This window comes from Ceratotherium simum, chromosome 26 (assembly GCF_057802395.1).
Source record: "Ceratotherium simum simum isolate JZ-2026a chromosome 26, ASM5780239v1, whole genome shotgun sequence".
NCBI classification, from domain to species: domain Eukaryota; kingdom Metazoa; phylum Chordata; class Mammalia; order Perissodactyla; family Rhinocerotidae; genus Ceratotherium; species Ceratotherium simum.
In genome coordinates this window covers 18,151,968-18,170,714 of record NC_141925.1, presented here as the reverse complement: position 1 = coordinate 18,170,714, position 18,747 = coordinate 18,151,968, and the positions used below count along the sequence as shown (strand labels likewise).

At 44.5% G+C, this 18,747-nt stretch overlaps 1 protein-coding gene across 1 annotated transcript; it reads left to right on the top strand.

The window, feature by feature from the left end:
• The first annotated feature begins 256 nt into the window (after nt 1–256).
• On the top strand, nt 257–16,805 carry LDAF1 (lipid droplet assembly factor 1). Its single transcript, XM_004442955.3, is given in 6 exon segments — nt 257–375; nt 2,799–2,998; nt 9,729–9,897; nt 11,718–11,856; nt 15,875–15,921; nt 15,924–16,805. Coding segments are annotated over 5 exon segments (477 nt in total). The 5' UTR covers nt 257–375; nt 2,799–2,902; the 3' UTR covers nt 15,950–16,805.
• Nucleotides 16,806–18,747: the final 1,942 nt, after the last annotated feature.

The window sequence follows — 18,747 nt, the reverse complement described above, 5'->3', positions numbered from 1 at the left end:
AGATGCCGCTTCACAGAAGGCGCGGCGCGGCGGCTGGGCGCGCCTTCGGCGGATCCTTCCGGCCGGGGGCGGGGCGATCGAGCGGAGCGAAGCAGAGGGGCGGGGCGGGGGGCGGAGGAAGGCGGGGCGGGGGGGCGGAGGGAGGCGGGGCGGGGGGCGGAGGAAGGCGGGGCGGAGGAAGGCGGGGCGGAGGAAGGCGGGGCGGAGGAAGGCGGGGCGGAGGAAGGCGGGGCGGAGGAAGGCGGGGCGGGGAAGGGGAAGCAGGCTGCCGCTGCCACTGCCACTCCCGCCCCGCCGTGCGTGTCTTCCTGGTCCTGCTCCTCCTCCTCCCTCCGCTCCCCTGCGGACGCGGGTCTGCGCGCCCGCCAGCACCAGGTGAGAGCTCGCAGCTTGGGCCCGGGGTTACGGGGTGCCCCGGCGGTCTAGAGCCCCTCCCGGGCCGGGCAAATGGAGGAGCGCGGCGACGGTGGGTTGAGAGGGCAATCGGTTTACTAATGAGGGGAGTCTCATCCCCTCGAGCCCCTGGGACGGGCTGAGAACGCGCACACACACGCATACACACACACGTGCGCACACCTGCCACTAGATTTGGTAAAAGGGTTACCAGCCCCATCCCACACCCAGACCCTGCCCCTTCTTGGGAAACCTGGTTGGGGTGTCTCCAAACCCCCCCTCAGGATTATTGAAAACGGGTGCCTCCCCCCGGGTCCTTCTTCTCTACCGAGGACCCCCTCCCGCGTCACTGCAGAGAGGGGAGCTCCAAGCACCAAAGGTGGATTCTTTTCCCCAAATTAATGACAGGGTCGTCGACTTCCTCCTGAGCTTCCATTTCTCAGTCTCGGCGTTCTCTCGGGCGCGGAGCCCCCTCTCCACCTGCATTATCCCCCTTCCCCCTCCCCTTGGATCCCAAGAAACTGGGCGCCCCCCGCCCCCTTACGTCTTGGAAGGCTGAATGACTGGAACCATATGGGGAGCGGGAGGCTTGGGTAGTTCCGAGGCGCCCCGCAGTTCCCTTCCGCCGGCTTGAGATGCGACCCCTCCTCCTCCCAGCTGGAACGTTCGGGGTAGCCGTTTACCCCCAGGAGGGGCGGGGGTGGAAGAGCCGGAGGTGTTTTGGGGGCTGGTTGGCCGGTGATCTCTCTGTTCGGCGCGGAGAAGGCGGGGACGGAGCAGTGGGGCGGGGGGAAACACACTGGTGGGCTGCACGGGCTTAACGGGTTGTCGCCTTCCCTCCTCCGGAGACTTCTCAGTGCCTGGGAGACACCCTCCCAGGAGTGAGTGACAAGGGGGTCTGGGGATTGGTGGCCAGGTGGGTGCATTTGACGGCTGGAGAGCGGGAGAGATGGCATTCTACCCACTCTCGCCCCCGTCGGACTCCCCAAACCGATCCGGGTGGCCCCTGGGTTTCCCAGGCCTCAGGAGACCCATAAGGGGAGCTGGGCTTGTTTCTGCCGGTTGCAGAGATGAGATTAGGGAGCTGAGTGCTGGGAACATCCCAAATTCAAGATCTGTGCCAACTGCAGCTTCACACACAGGATATGGGGTGGAGGGGTAAGTCCTCTGTTCCAAGGGGTTCTGTTTCACAAAAGGGATTGCAGCAGAGGATCTCTAGCCGGGCTGATTAAAACGTGCTTTATAATTTGTTTACTAGACTCTGTGATGTTAGTAGATAACCTCCCCAACTCATAATTAGTATGTGGGATATTCAATATGGTAAATAAATGTGAGCGTCTCTCAGTTAATTTTGTCCACTGTGACAGAATCTTTTAGGCATTTGTACTACAGGTCAGGAGGTCAGTTGTAAGGGAGAAATGGAGACGATATCTCTGTGTCCAGCCCTACAGTGGTTGTTTTGGGAAATATAAAGTAGGAACGATGTATTTGTTTATATGAAAATCCAAGAAGGGTTAAAAAAAAATAGATATCTAATTTAACAAATTGCTTTTATTAAAAATAAATACTTATGTGAGATTGGGACAGTCCTGGAAATTCCAGGCTGTTGTGTCACAGAGTGTAATTGTGGCAAGCTCTGCTCCTGAGACACCTCTCTCCTTAAGGGGAAGAGAGTTACACACAAGTAAATAGAGAATGATTTATGGCACAATGCAATTGGGAGCCAACCTGTTTAGTGTGGGTGTAAGTAAGAAAATCAGCCACCATCACTGTTTGAGGAGGGCCTTCTGGAAAAAAAAAAAAGACAATAGGATTTAAAATAGCGTATTCAGCTTTCTTGCTTTATTCTATATTCTTTTCAGCATTTTGTCAGGCTAAAAAAATATACATAAACTCTCAGAGATAATACCATTAACATTTTGTTGTGTGTCCTGAATCTTTTACTATAGGATATACACATAAAATATGTATGTTTATGTAACCATATGGAGTAGTTTCTAATTTTTTTTCACTTATCATGGACACATTTTCATGACACTAAGTAGCCACATTATCATTTTAATGATTGTACAGTAGTCCATTATATGAATTTATCATTATTAAACCAATTTCCTGCTAGTGGACAGTTAACTTCTTTTATTGTTTTGCTATTTATTATATATTATAAACAGGGATGCACTGCCCATCCTTTTGATACATTTTGGTGTACTTGTTTGATTATTTCCTTCAGATTCCTGGAAAATAAACTGTTCGATCAAGGTGTGTGCAATTTGAGATGTTGGTAGATATTGCCAAGTTACCCTCCATTTGCCCGCCCGCCATCAGTGTGTGAGGATAGTAGAAGCTGTCGTTGGGTTAGTTGGGTGAAATCACTAATGGTTTAAGAAACTTTTTGTTTCCTCCAGTGACAGCGAGAGACAGGCTGACATGAGAGATTCGGCTGTGCCCTGCGCTAGAGAGCTTACTGGTAGAAGAATTAATCCCTGAAGAGACTGAAGTGAGTTTCAGGATGGCCAAAGAGGAGCCCCCGAGTATCTCAAAGGACTTGCAGGAGCTGCAAAGGAAGCTGTCTTTGTTGATAGAATCCATCCAGAATAACTCGGAGGTACGTTTCCAGTCAGTATGTATAATGGAAAAATCCCAAAATAACACTAGCTTGAACAACATGTAAAACTATTTCTCTCTTAAGTAGAAGAAATTTGGAGGTAAGTCAGGAATCTTTCAGGCTCACTACCCTACCATGTCTAAATTGTGACCTTCAAACTCATCGTTCAAGATGGCTGCTAGAGCATCTGCCATTGTATCCATATTCCAGGCAATAGGATGGAAGAGAGAGGGAAGAAAGGCTTGCAAGCCACCTCCAGTTTGAGGAGAGTTCCTGGAAGTCAAACACACAGCACTTCCAATTACATCTCATAGACCAAAATTTAGTTGGGTGACCACCCCTAAGCAGCAAATGCAATTCTTTAGCGGGATATAGAGCGGAGAATCTCAGTCTGTGCAGCAGATACCATTCTTTTTTACTTTTGTTGTTAATTTTGGTTTATCTGTTACCCTGAAAATGACAGGCCAAAGCCTACCTTAAGATTTGAATCCAGTGTTCTGCTAGAAACCCAGTGTCCAATAGAAATATGGTGTGAGCCACATAGGTAATTTAAGATTTTCTAGTAGCCACATTTAAAAAGTGAAAAGTAGCAAGTGAAATTAATTTTAATAATGTATTTATTTAACCTAATAATCGAAAATATTATTTCAACATGTAATCATAAAAAATTAATGAAAAAATTTACTGAGATTTTTACATTCTTTTTTGTCCTAAGTCTTTGGAGTCCAGTGTGTATTTTACACTTACAGTACATTTCAATTTGAACTAGCCGCTTTTCAGGTGTTGAACAGCCATTCAGTGGTGGTAGGACTTGAGATAGTATATTCCCCTTTAACTTGCATATTTATCTTTATTTCTTTCTTCTCTATGCCTTTCAGCATTTGTCAGGGAAAAAAATAACAGCTCTCAGAGATAATATTATTAACATTTTGTTGTATGTCCTTCTACAATTTTTGCCTGTGTGGTATATCTCTAAATGTACATATGTATAAATAGCAAAATGAACTGTTTTGGGATCTACTTTTTTGTATTGGACAGCACAGTTCCACTAGGATCTATTTGAAGAGAGACCACTTTGCGGTCTAGAGCAAAAGACTCTATAGAGAACTTTTTCTGGACTCATCCCAAAATGCCTCTGGCGCTCTGTAGATTTAGGGAGCTATTTTTAAATTGGACAAGCAGCTTTCTAGTCAGCAGGCTGAGACTCTTGTTACTGAAAGTTAGCTCGGTAAGAAAGGTCCTCATGCCCATCTGCATGTACAGTTGCTTCTTTCATTCATGGTGGTTCCGTTCTATAAAGTCACCTCAAACACCAAATTAGCAAACAGTGGGCCATTGCTCCTAGAGGAAATACACGATTAGGTTCTGGCAAACTTCCGGTCACAACATTTTCATCACCCGATCAATACATAACCTTTTATGTGTATTTATGTGTTTTATATGTGTTTCTGTTTTAAAGACACCTTATTTAACATATATTGTTGATTCACTAACATTGAACTCATGGCCAACTCATTCACTGTAACTCTTGCCTGAAGGAAGCTTATCTAACACATGTATTGTCTCTGTAACGTACATCCCAGCGTTCTTACACTTAGAAGCACTAGACAGTACTTTTCACATGGGTGCCTTTTTAAATGGCAAAATCATCAATAAAAAACATAAAAATGCAGAGCCAGGCTGGTGGCGTAGTGGTTAAGTTCGAGCACTCCGCTTCAGGGGCTTGGGGTTTGTGGGTTCGGACCCCCGGTGCAGACCTACACACTGCTTATCAAGCCATGCTGTGGCGGCATCCCATATAAAGTAGAGGAAGATGGGCATGGATGTTAGCCCAGGGCCAATCTTCCTCAGCACAAAAGAGGAGGATTGGCAATAGATGTTAGCTCAGGGCTAATCTTCCTCAAAAAAAAAAAAATGAATAAATAAAAATGTGGAAAAGGTGGCGCTAAATACACCACGAAAAAGACAGTTGTTTAAAGAGCTGAAACAAGAAGGCAAATTGTCACCGAGTTGGATCTCAGCTGGAAATGTGTGTGTCAGGTGACTCAAGTTTTTCACTGCTGTGCACGTGTCCAAGAAAGCACTGCAAGTGTTGATTTTGGAGTTACAAATCAATTTTAGTGAGTAGGCGAATCCGCAAATGTGGAATCTGCAAATAATAGGAATTGACTGGGTGTTAATTAACCTTGGTTGAGCACTTACTATATGCCAAGCACTGTGCTAGGCATTTGGGATGTCTTCACTTAATATTCATATCTACTTTCTGAAGTAGGCATTGCAAAGCATATGAACTCTGGCTTCTTGGCATTTCTTTACTTCTTCATCTTAGATCCTCAGCCATGGTCATTGGAATAGATCTGAACTAGATAACTTCCAGGCCAGCAAACTCACAGAATGATGGGACAGATTATCAGTTGGCTTAGTCCTGAGGTAGAGTAGTTTCTTTTCAAATTTTTTATTGTATTAATTGAATTAATATGAATTGTATTAACTCAGTAGAGTAATGTTGGAGGAAAAAGGAAAACAATTCACCTGTAAACCCATCACTAAAAAATCCTGTGGTGGTGATTATTATTATCATTATTAGTATTATTATTAGGCCCATTCAGCATGTAATTTTTATATATGTTGGTTATAATTATGGCAGATGTAGTTCTGTATTTTTATTTTTGCTTGATATTATATATTGGTGTTTTTCCATATTGAAGCGTAGGTCTTCAGAATGATTGCTTTTCTTGGTAGTAGAACTTTCCATCAGATTGACATACTGTAATTTACATAGCCATCCCCTTGTTTCTGGGATATTTAGATGATGTCTTTCCCCCAAGTAATTTTTAACCTTTACTCAGAGTTAATAAGCCCTTTGAATTCCAGATAAGAATAGATGGCTTCCAGATGGAGTTTGTGAAACAAACTCTTCTAGGAAGCCTCTGGAATGTCAAGTCTTAATGGTCTTACTTTTAGACTTAGAGAGTCAGAAACCTGCTCAAAATAGCTTAAGTAAACAAACAGATGGTGGCACCTGCCAGGACTTTTGGGACCTTGCCAGGACTTTTGGGAAATGTAGGACTATCTTACAAGCCATGGGCAGGAAGTTTCTTCTTACCTAATTTTTCCTGTGTATCTGCTTCATTCTCTTCTCTCTGCAGCCTGGCTTCCTTGGCTCTTCCATTTATGTGAGCAGACATGATTGTCCAGGCTAGCGCTTTCAACTCCCCATGTCTCCCTCAGCTCCCAGCTGAAGCCCTCTGAGGGACCTGGTTTGGGACGGCCCGATTCCTAGGAGCAAGAATCTGCTTGACCAAGTCACCTATGGCCAGGGAGGTGGCAGCTGGGCTGGGGCTTTTCATTTCGTTGATATAAACACGGCCTCAAGGGCCTACCCCTGCTGTGGGAGGGGGCCATTTTCAGAGAGGAGGGGAGAGAGGTGGAGCATGGGCTGGGCAGATGCCCCCCATGATGTCTCCTTATGTGGATTATCTGGGACAAAATAGTTTTGCTCCCATCCTGGACCTTTCCTTCCATAAAGGATGTCTTCTAACTGTGACCTCAGGCACCTTTGTGCCAACCCTGAATCATACACCAGTGGGCACCCAGGGACTGTAAGCTGGGAGAAACTGTCACACAGCACCTTGGACTTGTCATTACCAGTGGTTTTAAATAATCCTGACCCCTTGCCCTCCTCCCCTTTGGTAGTAGAGAATAATGGACGCTGATTATCTTTCACATTCTAACACCAGGGAATTGGCTTATCTTCCCAATAGTCACAGATGGAGACTTCCTGTCCTTAAATACTGGCCACGTTGCTCCTACTTTGGAACCTCCCATACTCATGTGTGCATTTTAAAATAAATCACCTTTGTCTGACCTTGGGCAAGTCACTTAGGCTCATTATATCTCCATTTCCTTGTCTCTAAAATAAGCAATAAAGCCAGGCTCATAGGTTTGTTGTGAAGATGATCTCAGATGCTGTTTGAAAAGGCTTTAGCACAGAGCCTGGCACATAATGGTGGCAGTCTGTCCCAGCCTGGCATTCCTGGGCCCTTCAGCACAGTACGGTGCGTGTAAAATCTAGGCTGGATAACCTGTGCCCACTTCCAGGATGGGATGGGAAATCACAGTGCATGTTACTGAATACGCTCTCCCACTTTCCATTCTCCCATTGTGTCTCCCTCTGTTGCCAGGAGAATGAAAAGTTAATTGCTGTGTTCTAATCCCCTGAATTTAAATAATGTTAAGTTGTTCCTTGTTACCTACCTTGGAGCATTGTAGGGAGAAATAAATGAGGAAATAATGTTGAAAGCACTTAAAAAAGTGCTTGGCACAGGAGCATTTAATGAACATTTTCCTTTTTTTTGGGCATAACTGAATCGTGTCCTCCCCTTCTGTGACTGACTGGCCCCCGCAGGGCCATACTTCCTGGGGGAAGACAATTGCTGGGCTTAACTACCCGCATCTTCAAATGGTCTCTCTGCGTATCTGAATGACTTTGTATTTTATGGTTATAGGGCCCAGACTTAGAGGAGGCTAAGAAAAAAGCAGATTCCTTAAGGACTGGAAGTAGAACATGCCTGCTTTTCTCCTCTTGGATCCCCCTGCCAAACTGTCCCCAAGTCCTGTTGACTTTTCTCTTGTCATCCACTTTCATACTGCGTCTCCTCCTCCTCTTCCCTCCCTGCCATCAGCCTAGATTTGGCTGTCTGATTTCCTGCAAATCCTCCTAATTGCCTCTTGCACATGACTGCCAGGTTCATCTTTCTTACATTATTACTTTGATTATATCATAGTCCCTCTCAAATGCCAGCGGTTTGCTTCCTGGCTTTTTTCTAGATAAGGTTTAATGAAGTTTAAAAAACTTATTTGAAACATACCAAACTTCTTTGAAGTGTAATTAAAAATTTTCCAATGACTGAATCAAATATCAGTTTTTAAATTACAATTAAAATTAAATCAGAAATCCTGTTCATCGGTCACACTAGCCACATTTCAAGCGCTCAGTGGCCACATGTGGCTACTGTGCTGGATTGTCAGGGTGTAAACTCCTAAGCTTGGCATGCTGGTGTTCCAGCCTCATCTGCTCCTCCCCACTGTGGGACTGGGTCTCTTGATTATAAGGATCAGAGAGAAGAGTTCAGTCTGTCAGATGACAGCTTGGTGGTTTACTACGGATCAACATGGACTAGAGCTAGAAAGCAGTCGAGACCTGAGACAGCTCTGGGGACCAGCCCCAGTCCCGTGGCCCCTCTGCCTCTCTCTCACCTTCACCCGCCCTAACAGGAGAATCTCACTGTTTTCTCATCTTAGAGTATCTGAGTTGGGCAGTCTCAGCTTACAGGTGATTCCTGGTACAGTCACCTCTGGCTAGAGAAGCTGAATAGCCACGTCTTTTGTCAGAAGGGAGTCTTGGAGGCAGTGTAGCCAGTGGACTTTGTGCCATTTTTTGGCCTGGCAGGAAGTGAAATTTGTCATGCCTCTAGAGTTCCCCCCAGGAGGCAAGGCCGAGGCCCCAAGACCAGTGGTGGTGACTTCTTAGAACAGTGCTTTTCTATTTCTGTGGGGTGCACCCTGTGCTTTGGTCACTGTCCACATAAACTACAAAACCCTCCTGCCTTCCAGCTTGCCCCCAAATTCCCACCATTTGAATCACTTGGGTGAACAGCTGATTCTGGGAGGCACATGTGTTTTGGGTCGTGGCACCTGTGGTCACTGTAGCTTGAATTACATCTTCATTTCAACCGCTGGCCTACAAGGCCCTGAGGACTGAGACACAGGAAGGACGAGTTTTGATGGGGGAGAAGTTCTGAAATGATGGAACCTTTCAAGGGATCAGGAATTAGCATGCCAGTACCGAAGAGAGAGACAGCATGGGGCCTAAGAAGAGGGGGAAAGCCTATCCTTGTGGGGTGCCCAGGGCCAGCTTTGCATTAAAGCCGACATCCTACACTGAGCCAGATCCAAAAACCTTTTTTGCCTGGTGAAGGAAAATACTTATTAATGCAGCATAAGTTTGCAGTAGTCATCAGGCTATGACCCAACCATGGTATCCACGTTGATGACATAGCATTTTTTCCTAATGAGGTGGCAGCCATCGCAAGCATTTGACATTTAGAGTGAAAAGATTTCGCTTTAAATGCCTAGATTTTGCATCTGGGAAGCTGTGTGACTCTAGACGAGTCATGTAGTCCCATTGTTTCTCAGACTTTACTGTGTGTCCAAATCACCTGGGGGCCTCGTTAAAAAGCAGAATTTCATTCAGCAGGTCTGGGGCAGGGCCCGAGATGCTGCATTTCTGACAAGCTCCCAGGTGATGCCAAGTAGCTAGAATCTAACCTTTCTCTGCCCCAGTGGCCTCAACTATGAAAACCTGAGCTGTGAAGTAGGAGGCAAATTGTATGTACGTTGCATCAATGCACACATATGCTGAGAGTGTCTTCTGAGAGGGTGGGTGAAGCAGTAGAGCCGTGACTGAGTCTCTCCTCCTTTCATAAGACCTGAGGTTGGGTGGAGCCCTCAAACTTGCCATCTGTCCATAGCTGCCTTAAGTTGTTGCCAGGGTGACTCATGTCTTGGGAGGATTGTTATCATTGACTTCTTACCTATGAGCCTTCCAACTCTACAACTTCTGGTTATACTTTCTGCAGCTCGGGTGGGTCCATCAACTTGGGATTCACACATGGCATTCAATCTTTGTTCAATCTTTGTTCAATGCCTTGTTCTCCTTTGCCCACAGGTGGTAGCCCTTATGAAGTCTCCAGTGGGGCAGTACCTGGACAAGCATCCTTTTGTGACTCTTACCCTGCTGCTGTTTGCTGCTATGTCGGCCATTCCTGTTGGGCTCTTCCTGCTCCTCGTGGTGCTTACCTTCCTGGCCGCTTTTGTGGGAGTCATATTACTGGAAGGTATCCTGCTCAGTTATTCATCCCCTTGGAAAATGACTCAGTCGGGAGGACAGTATTTATTGGCATCTGCCATTCTTGTCAAAAGTTCCTGTTCTTGTCAAAATCACGTCGACCAAGGCAGCTTGTCAGAGTACGTAAAACATGGACTCAGTCCACATTAGAATCCCATCTCCACCAGTGTGTTTTTGGACAAGTTATTTACCCTCTCTGAGCCTCAACTTCCTCATATGTAAAATGGGGATATAGTAATACTATCACAAGGGGTTGTTTTGAGGATTGAATCTTACAGTTCTGTAATGTATTTAGCACAATCCACGGCCCAGAGTTACTTCTCCGTGAATGCTAATTGTTATCTTTGAACAGGCCATTCACTCCACAGCTAGGTATTGAGCACTTGTTGCAGCCAGGTGCCTTGCTAGGTACTGAGGTGCCCCCTTCTCCACCTTTCCTCCTGAAGTCTCACTGCCAACTGTCAACTTCTCCCTGTGTTGCTAAGTTAAAATTACTGAGAAAGCAAATCTGATTGGCTCAATTTGCCCTTTCAAGTCAGATCACAAACCACAAGATACTGGCCAAAGAGATGGTTGCCATCCAGTCAGGTGGTCGATCACCTCTGGCCCATTCTGTGGCTTCCCAGAACTAAGAGCACCCAGGGTTGTTTCCCTGCCCAGGGGACTGTGAACCAGGCAATTTACATCTGAAGGAGAAGGTGAGTATGGTAGGTGGATGAGCCAAATACAGCCTGGCAGAGTGGTGGTTCTGTGATGGATAGATGGGTGAATGGGTGAATGAGTACAATAACAAAAGTAAATTTAGAGAGAAAGAAGGGAGCCACTACATTTTGGTGGTATCATGCAAGGCTTTAGAGAAGACAGGACTTTAAAGATGTGTAAAAACTTTGTCTCAGGGTGGGCAAGGAAGGGCTTTCTAGACAGAAGGAACAGCATTTGCAAAGCCTTTAGAGCAATGGTTCTCAAACTTGAGTGTGCATAAGTCTTACTTGCTTTTTGAAAATGCGGACTTCCAGGCCTCATCCAGAGATTATTTAGTAGGTCTGGAGTGGAATCCCAAAATCTGAATTTTTTTTTTTTTTTATGAGGAAGATCAGCCCTGAGCTAACATCCATGCCAATCCTCCTCTTTTTGCTGAGGAAAACTGGCCCTGAGCTAATATCTATTGCCAATCCTCCCCCTTTTTCTCCCCAAAGCCCCAGTAGATAGTTGTATGTCATAGCTGCACATCCTTCTAGTTGCTGTATGTGCGACGCCGCCTCAGCGTGGCCAGACGAGCAGTGTGTCGGTGTGCGCCCGGGATCCGAACCCGGGCCGCCAGCAGCGGAGCGCACACACCCAACCGCTAAGCCATGGGGCCGGCCCCCCAAAATCTGAATTTTTAACAAGCCTCCCTGATGCATCTGATTCTGACATTGTGGTTGTTGGCTATACTTTGGAAAAACACTGATCTAGAATTTTGTAAATCTCTATGAAAAGGCAGCTCATCCATTTATGTTGTCTGCTTTCCTTCCTTTCCAAGGTCCATCCCTGAAACTGTTACTGTGGCCATGGGGATGGAGTACTGGGCTATCTGACCACTCCCAAGGCGAGGGGAAAGATAAGGGCAATGCACCGCTTGCCTTGCAGTCATGCCCACTCGGGTGATTAGATCACCTCCTTTTTAAGTGATACTGGAAATCTGGGTTTTTATGGGAAATCTCCTCACTTAAGAAATCTGAGTTAACTGTCATTGTAAACACAGTGGCCCAGTGTCCGGCAGCTTTCAACCTGTTTTAGATGAGTCCTTCTAATCGTGCTCTCCCCTAGGACTGGTCATCTCTGTGGGCGGCCTCTCACTGCTTTGTGTCCTCTGTGGCTTGGGCTTCATGTCGCTCATCATATCGGGGACAATCATAGTGTCCTACATGGTGGTCTCCAGCCTCGTCAACTACTGGTTTTCTCCCAGGTAAATACATATCAATGCAATGATTTAATCTTTACCATTTGGGGAGGTTTTCACAAATAATACCCTAAGTCTGGTCAGTGTCTAGAAGCAAAATTGTAAGAAGCGGGTGTTCCTCGTAGTTCTCCATACACATCAGACATCAAATGGGAAGTGACAATGGAGTTGCAAAGAAAAAAATTGGTATGGTCATTTGCCATGCATGATAACTTATTTTGTTGTCATGGCAACTCTATGATGTAGTTAACATTGATTCTTTTTAAAAGATGTCCATTAAATTTACAAAAACTCAAATTAAGATATTTTTCTTGGGGAGGCGGGGGGAACAACAGGAGACCAATGAGCTACCATTCTCCTCAGCATGCGTGTACCCCAGGGTGGGATGGGAGCCATGAATCTGCTCCCCACAGTCTGGCTTGATCCTCTCTGCTCTTCAGAGTGTGAATCTTGTGTTTGAACATATGGATTTTGTTCCTACATTATGGTTCTAAATGCCAGCTACTTCATCTGGGGCCTCCATTGAAGGAGCAGTGATCTATTTAAATGCTGGAGGGGAAACTAGCTGTGTTGAAATTACCGGAAGACAGTATGTCTGTCTATAACGAGCCGCCCTCTTAAGAGGTTTTCAGAAGTGATTTTTTTTTTAAGCTTGATTTTTGTCATTTTGTCCTTGTTAATTTTAGAATCTGAGTCCAAGTGGAATGTGACTCCATTGTGCTTCATTTAAGCTCTTGCTGAATTGATGATAGTGGCTAATACCCATAGTGGCTAATACCCATCCAGCACTTGCTCTGCACCAGGGACTCCGTTATGTACTTTCCAGGCCTTGGCTCATGTAATCCTCACAAGCACCCTCCGAGGCAGGTACTAGCCCCATTCTATGATAAGAAAAATGAAGTCAAGTCCCAAAACAGTGAAGGGACTTATTAAATCCAGGTCAATTAACTCCAAAACTTCTTAACCAAGATATAAAATGACTCTAAAACAGGGATTGGTAAATAATTTCTGTAAAGGGCCAGACAGTAAATATTTCAGGCTTTACAGGCCATGTGGTCTCTGTTGCAACCACCCAGTTCTGCTGCTGTAGCACGAAAGCAACATAGAAAATAAGCGAAAAATGAGCGTGGCTGTGTTCCAATAAAACTTTGTTTACGAAAACAGGCAGTAGGCTGGGTTTGGCCCGAGGACCCATGATTCACCAACACTTGTTCTAAAAGAACCGATGTCCTGAACTTTGTTTTTCTACAGAACAGCCCTTGAACTTCTTAGCAAAAAGTTACCCTGTTGTTACTTATATGTTGAAAAATGAAATGTGAAGTAGGTATAATTGAAGATCGCTCAGGAGTGGTTCTCGTAGGATTGCTGAATTGATATCCTTGGAGTTACATCCAATTTCTCATAAATTGTTTTGATCACTGTCAGTCTTAAAGGAGATAAAAGGAGAAATACTGACCTGTTTGGCTTATTGAGGCTAATACTTCTGAGCCAGAATTCCTCCCTGCCTCTAAACCCTGCTCAGCTGTACCACAGGAAGTCGCAAAATCTGAATACTTGTTTATCAATGAAGAGATTGAGAAAGATATACAAGATTTGTCCTTAATCTCTTTATCCTCCCCTGCTCCTCCCTGCCAATGAATGTGGACCCATTGTTTTCACTAGGGTAGTGGTTCTCAAGCTTTCTGTTCTCAGGACCCATTTTACCTTCTTAAAAATTATTGAGGCTTCCAAAGAATTTTTATTTATGTGGTTTCAATGTATTGATAATTACTGTGTTGAAAATTATAATAGAAATTTGAAAAATATTTATTCATTTAAAAAGAACAATATTACCTATCGATATAAAAAACATAATTTTATGAAAAGTAACAATATTTTCCTATACAAAATGAAATGAGTGAGTGGAACTGTTTTACATTTTGCAAATATCTTCCACGTCTGCCTTCATAAAAGTCAGCTGGGTTCTCATTTGTGTATCTGCATTCCTTCCGTTGTGATTTGGTTTGGTTGCAGTATTTGAAGAAGACCCAGCCTCAGAAATGTGTGGTTCGAAAGGGAAGGAAGAGCTTTTTCAGATGACTGTGTGGATGTTCTTCTTTGATAGAACACCAAAAATCGATGAGTGGTAGTTTATTAAAGGTTGATTGAAATGTGAACTGTTTGTACTTTGTTATATTAAAATCCGCTGGTCTATCTTGTACTTTTATTAGATCTTTTCCCATGCATGATTTTGTAACTTCAAAATTACAAGTTTGTAGTTTTGAACTTTGGAGAATGTTAGTTCATTGAGTCTTGCGGATCTTCCAAATATACTGTAAAAAATTCTGCTTTCCTTTGTGAGAGAATGAGAGTGAAAAAGGCATATAGTATGTTATCATTAAAATAGTTGACACCTGAAGTCCCCTGCACTAGTGGATTCTTTAAAACTCAAGAAACAGATAACTCCCTTGTTAAATGATCCAAAGCATAGGGGGAACAAAGAGCAACTATCCACTTTATTCCATGATGCAAATGGGATTTTGACACTAAAACAAAAGATAACACAACTAAAATTTTTAAAAAAGAAAAAAGGAAACAAAACTTATAAGATGATCTTACTTATGAAAATTGGCTAAACAGTCTTTTGAAGAAATACATTGACCTGCCTCCTATGATGATAAACTAGCTCCTGAGAAGGAAAGACAAAGCTGCTTTGTTAGGGAGTCAGCAAGACCTTCCTGGCCTGCAGTTTGGGGGAAGTGGGGAGCCAGGGCAGCCTGTGTTGTTTGTAGAGCCACCACATCGTTTACCTCACATCACACTCAGTCTCCCAAAGCAACCAGAACATGCCTAGCCTCCTCACATCTCTGCTTAAGAAGAGGTAAGGTTTCCTTCTTAGTTTTGTGTTATTAGGTAGGAATGCTTTGGGTGGCAAGTAATGAAAAACCTAAGTAGATACTAGCTTAAACAAATAGAGGTGTATTTTTATTGCATAACAAAAAGATGGAGATAGCCCAGGGCTGGTACAGCCACTTTGGCAGTGTCATCGGTGTATCAGGCAGCTTCTGCCCTTCTGCATTGCCATCCTTAGCCCATTGGTTTGTCACCTCATGGCCACAGGAAAGCTGCTGGGACTCAGGGTGTACTAACTACAGTCAAGGCAGGATGAAGGGAGAAAAAAATGAGTCCTCCCTCACCAGTTGAGTCAGACCCTTATTATCAAGTGAGTGAAATCTTTCCTAGGACCTCTCCCCATCCTCCCCCAACTGACTTCCTTGGGTAGAATTTTGTCAGATGGCCACTCTAAGCAGGAAGGGAGCCTGGGAGATGGTGTGTTCAGCTTTCTCAGCTTCTGTAGTATAAACCCACAAGGAGAAGGGCCTTGGGAGCGTGTGTTGGTCAGCCAACCTCTGGTGTGTGCCATAGTTTCCCATGGTGGGGGTGTCAGTGATGGCAAGGCTATTTGAAATTCAAAGATCATCCATAGATCCAGTTAATATCAATACCTCCCCTCCCACTCCCTCTAATACCTCCCGCCACAGGAACTGAAAAAGACAGACCTATTTCTCTTCTTTTCCCCCCACCGCTTCCCTTCTGTTGACGATGTCAAGAAATGGTCAACTAATCAGAACCAGAAGATATGGGTCTGAATGCCAGCTCTGCCGTTTTTTAGCTGTGTCATCTTGAACAAGCTGTTTAACTTCTCTGTTCTCAGTTTTCTTTCATTGGTAAAATAGGGCTCCTCCTTGCTCTGCCTTTCACATTGGATTCTCATGAGCACACAGGCAACAATTGGGAAAAACGCAATATCCAAATTAGAGCAGGGGCAAGAAGTGATAATCCCCATCCCTAACTCAGTCATTTTCACCTCTTGTGCTCTCAGTGTTCTCATCTGTAAAATTGGTATAGCCCCAAATCTGATGTGGTTGCAAGAAGCGGCTAAATATAAACCAGCAACAAATGTCATATATTTAGCTATGGACACTCTCAACGTTGCTCTTTAAAGATGCCCTAGAGCTAACCATTTCTTTTTGTTACCACACAGACCATTGACACAACAAAACTCTAGTGGCGACTGTCAGCTGGCTATGAAGACTTAGAGGGGTTCTACCAGGAATGACTGGCTGAACGGAACCAGAGCTTTTTGCCAAGCACTTCTGGAAGGCTGTTGGATCATACACAGCCCTCAGGATTGTGACTGAGAAGGGGGCCAGGTAGTCAAGCGCTCCTTGGAGGTGTCCTCTAGCCTTCTTCACTTGTTTGTAGGATCCTGCAGTGGCTACCTTGGGGATTTTGTTGCTCTTGTGTCAGTTCTGTGGGCTGATCCACCCTCACTTGGAGAGTCTGCAGAGAGCTGCGGTGGCTCATCAGCTCCTCCTGCCTCTCACCCCCTCCTCCCCAAAGATGCAGACTTGACCTTGGGAGGATCCTGAGCCTCTAGAGCCCAGCAGCTTGACCTCAAAGGCTCAGATCTTGTATCCAAGGGCCCAATTTGGGGCAACTGTGGATTGTTTTTTCTTTTTCTTTCTTTTTTTTTTAGAAACGAGAGAAGCTGTTTATTTCTTCACTCATTTGAAACAAGAGAACAAGACATGGGGAAAAAAAAATCCCAAACAGAGCAAGCTCTTCTGTGGTATTAGCTTTTTGTCAGGAAGAATAGCAACATTTGGCAGTAATGGCCTCTCAGACAAAGTTAGAAAATAGAATCCAAACTTAGCTTTATGGCCAAGAGCAATTTTTAAAAGTCTAAAGGTATAGTTTCCACTGTTGAGTACTATTTCATGCTGTTACTCTTTTAAATATTTGCACTTGATACTTTTGTATTGTTTTAAAGAACTTGTCTTGTTAAGCCATTTCTTTAAAAAGTCTTATGAAAATGCTAATGGACTACAAAAATTTTAAAAAACCCTATGGGATTTCTCCTTCAGTGGTTTATTTGCTGTGGCATTTCATTCAATAAATATTTATTTAGATAAGCTTTTGCTTTAGTCTTTATTCCCTCCCTTTCTAGACATCAGACCTGCTTATTCCTTGTCTATTGATTTCATGGCAGATCCTGGGTAATATGGCTTTTTTAGTTGCTAGTCATAGACACTCACCTCAAAGTGGCTTAAAAGAGTAGGGGGTGGAGCAGGAGGGATTAATTTCATTGCACTAAAGAGCCAAGGGGTAGGTCTTCAGGCACTGCTGGATCCAGGGGCTCACGTGGTATCATTTGGTGTCTCTCTCCCTTCATCTCTCAGCACTGCTTTTCTCGGCATGAGGCGATTTTTTCAGGGAGGCCCTCCCCACGTGGAGGTCCCAGCAGCTCTGGTTTTACACCAGCCTTACAGTTAGTGCTCTGTATTAGGCAAGGAAGCTGTTCTTTTCTAGTAGTACCTACAGATATTCTGGGTTTGGCTCTGATTGGACAGACTTGGGTCATGAGAGCAACTCTGAACCAATCACAGTGATCAGGGGGATGGAATATGCTGATAGAGCAGGGCTGGGACATGCGTCCATTCAGGAACCAAGGGAGGGGGTATAGGTCAGCCCCACTGGTTCCACATCGAGTGGGGGTGCTGGGGTGCAGAGGGATGGGAGGGGGCTCCCAAAGGAATATGAGAAGAAAAGGAAATATATGTAGCGCAGACAAAATCAAATGCCTACTACTTGCCACAGGAGGGCATAAAGGCTTTAATTTGGAAACTTTTCTGCATCCCATGACAGTCAGCCACACCTGTCACTAAAGGTGGCATCACCTCTATTAGAGAACAAGGACTGCCTGTTCCTGCCAGTACTGGGGGTCTTAATATTAAGAGTTACTGTTTATTGAATGTTTCTTTGTTTCATGCAAGTATCTTATCATCTGTCCATGCTATCTACCCAGCTGGGTTCTGAGGCTTCAGTAATGAAGAATGAAAACGTCCCTGGCCTCCTGAAGTTTACTTTCTAAATGCAAGAGTCATTTGACAAGTGTATTAATTATCTGTTGCTGTGTAACAATTTACCACAAACTGTAGTCTTAAAAAAACACACGTTTATTATCTCACATTTTTGTTGTGTTGGGAGTTCAGGCATGGCTTAGGGGGGTCCTTTGTGAGACTGCAATTGGTATTGCCAGGGCTGGGTTCTCATTTGAGGCTCGACTGGGGAGGGATCCACATCCAAGCCCACATGGACATTGGCAGCATCCAGCTTCTTGCAGGCTATGGGACTGAGACCCTCAGTCCCTCTCATGGCAGCTCATAACCTGGCAGCTTGCTTCTTCAAAGCCACAAAGGGAGAGAGTCTTTTAGCAAGATAGACATTACATTCTCATACATTCTTACATGGTGTAATCACGTATGTGTAATCACATACATCCTGTCACTTTCGAGGTATTCTGTTGGTTAGAAGCAATCACAGGTCCCACCCTCACTCAAGAGGAGGAGATCACACAAGGGTGTGTATACCACAAGTGGGGATCATGGGCTCCACCTTACAGTTTACCTGCTACAAGTAAACAAAATATCAGGTTTTGATAAGTGCATTGAAGAAAGTAAAAGGGTGATAAATAACTGTGGGAGTCTACTTCAGCTCCAGCAATCAAGGATTTCTTCTCTCTGAAACAAAGAATGAGAAGTTGCCACCATGCCAAGAGCTAGGTCTTCCCAGCAGAGGGCACAGCAACACAAAGACCCAGGGACTGGAAGGAGCTCAGTGTGTTTAAGGAAAAGAAATGATATCAGTGTGGTTGGGTTTGGTGAGCAAAGCATAAATGGAGGAGAGAGGAGCCCATCATGCAGGACCTCATAAAGTAAGAAATTTATACTAAAGAGCAAAGGGAAGACGATGAAGAATTTTACACTTTCAATTAGGAGGAACACAATCAGAAAGATTTTTAAAGATCATTCCATGGCCAATGGATTGGGAGCTAGAAGGCCAGGTAGGTCTGTG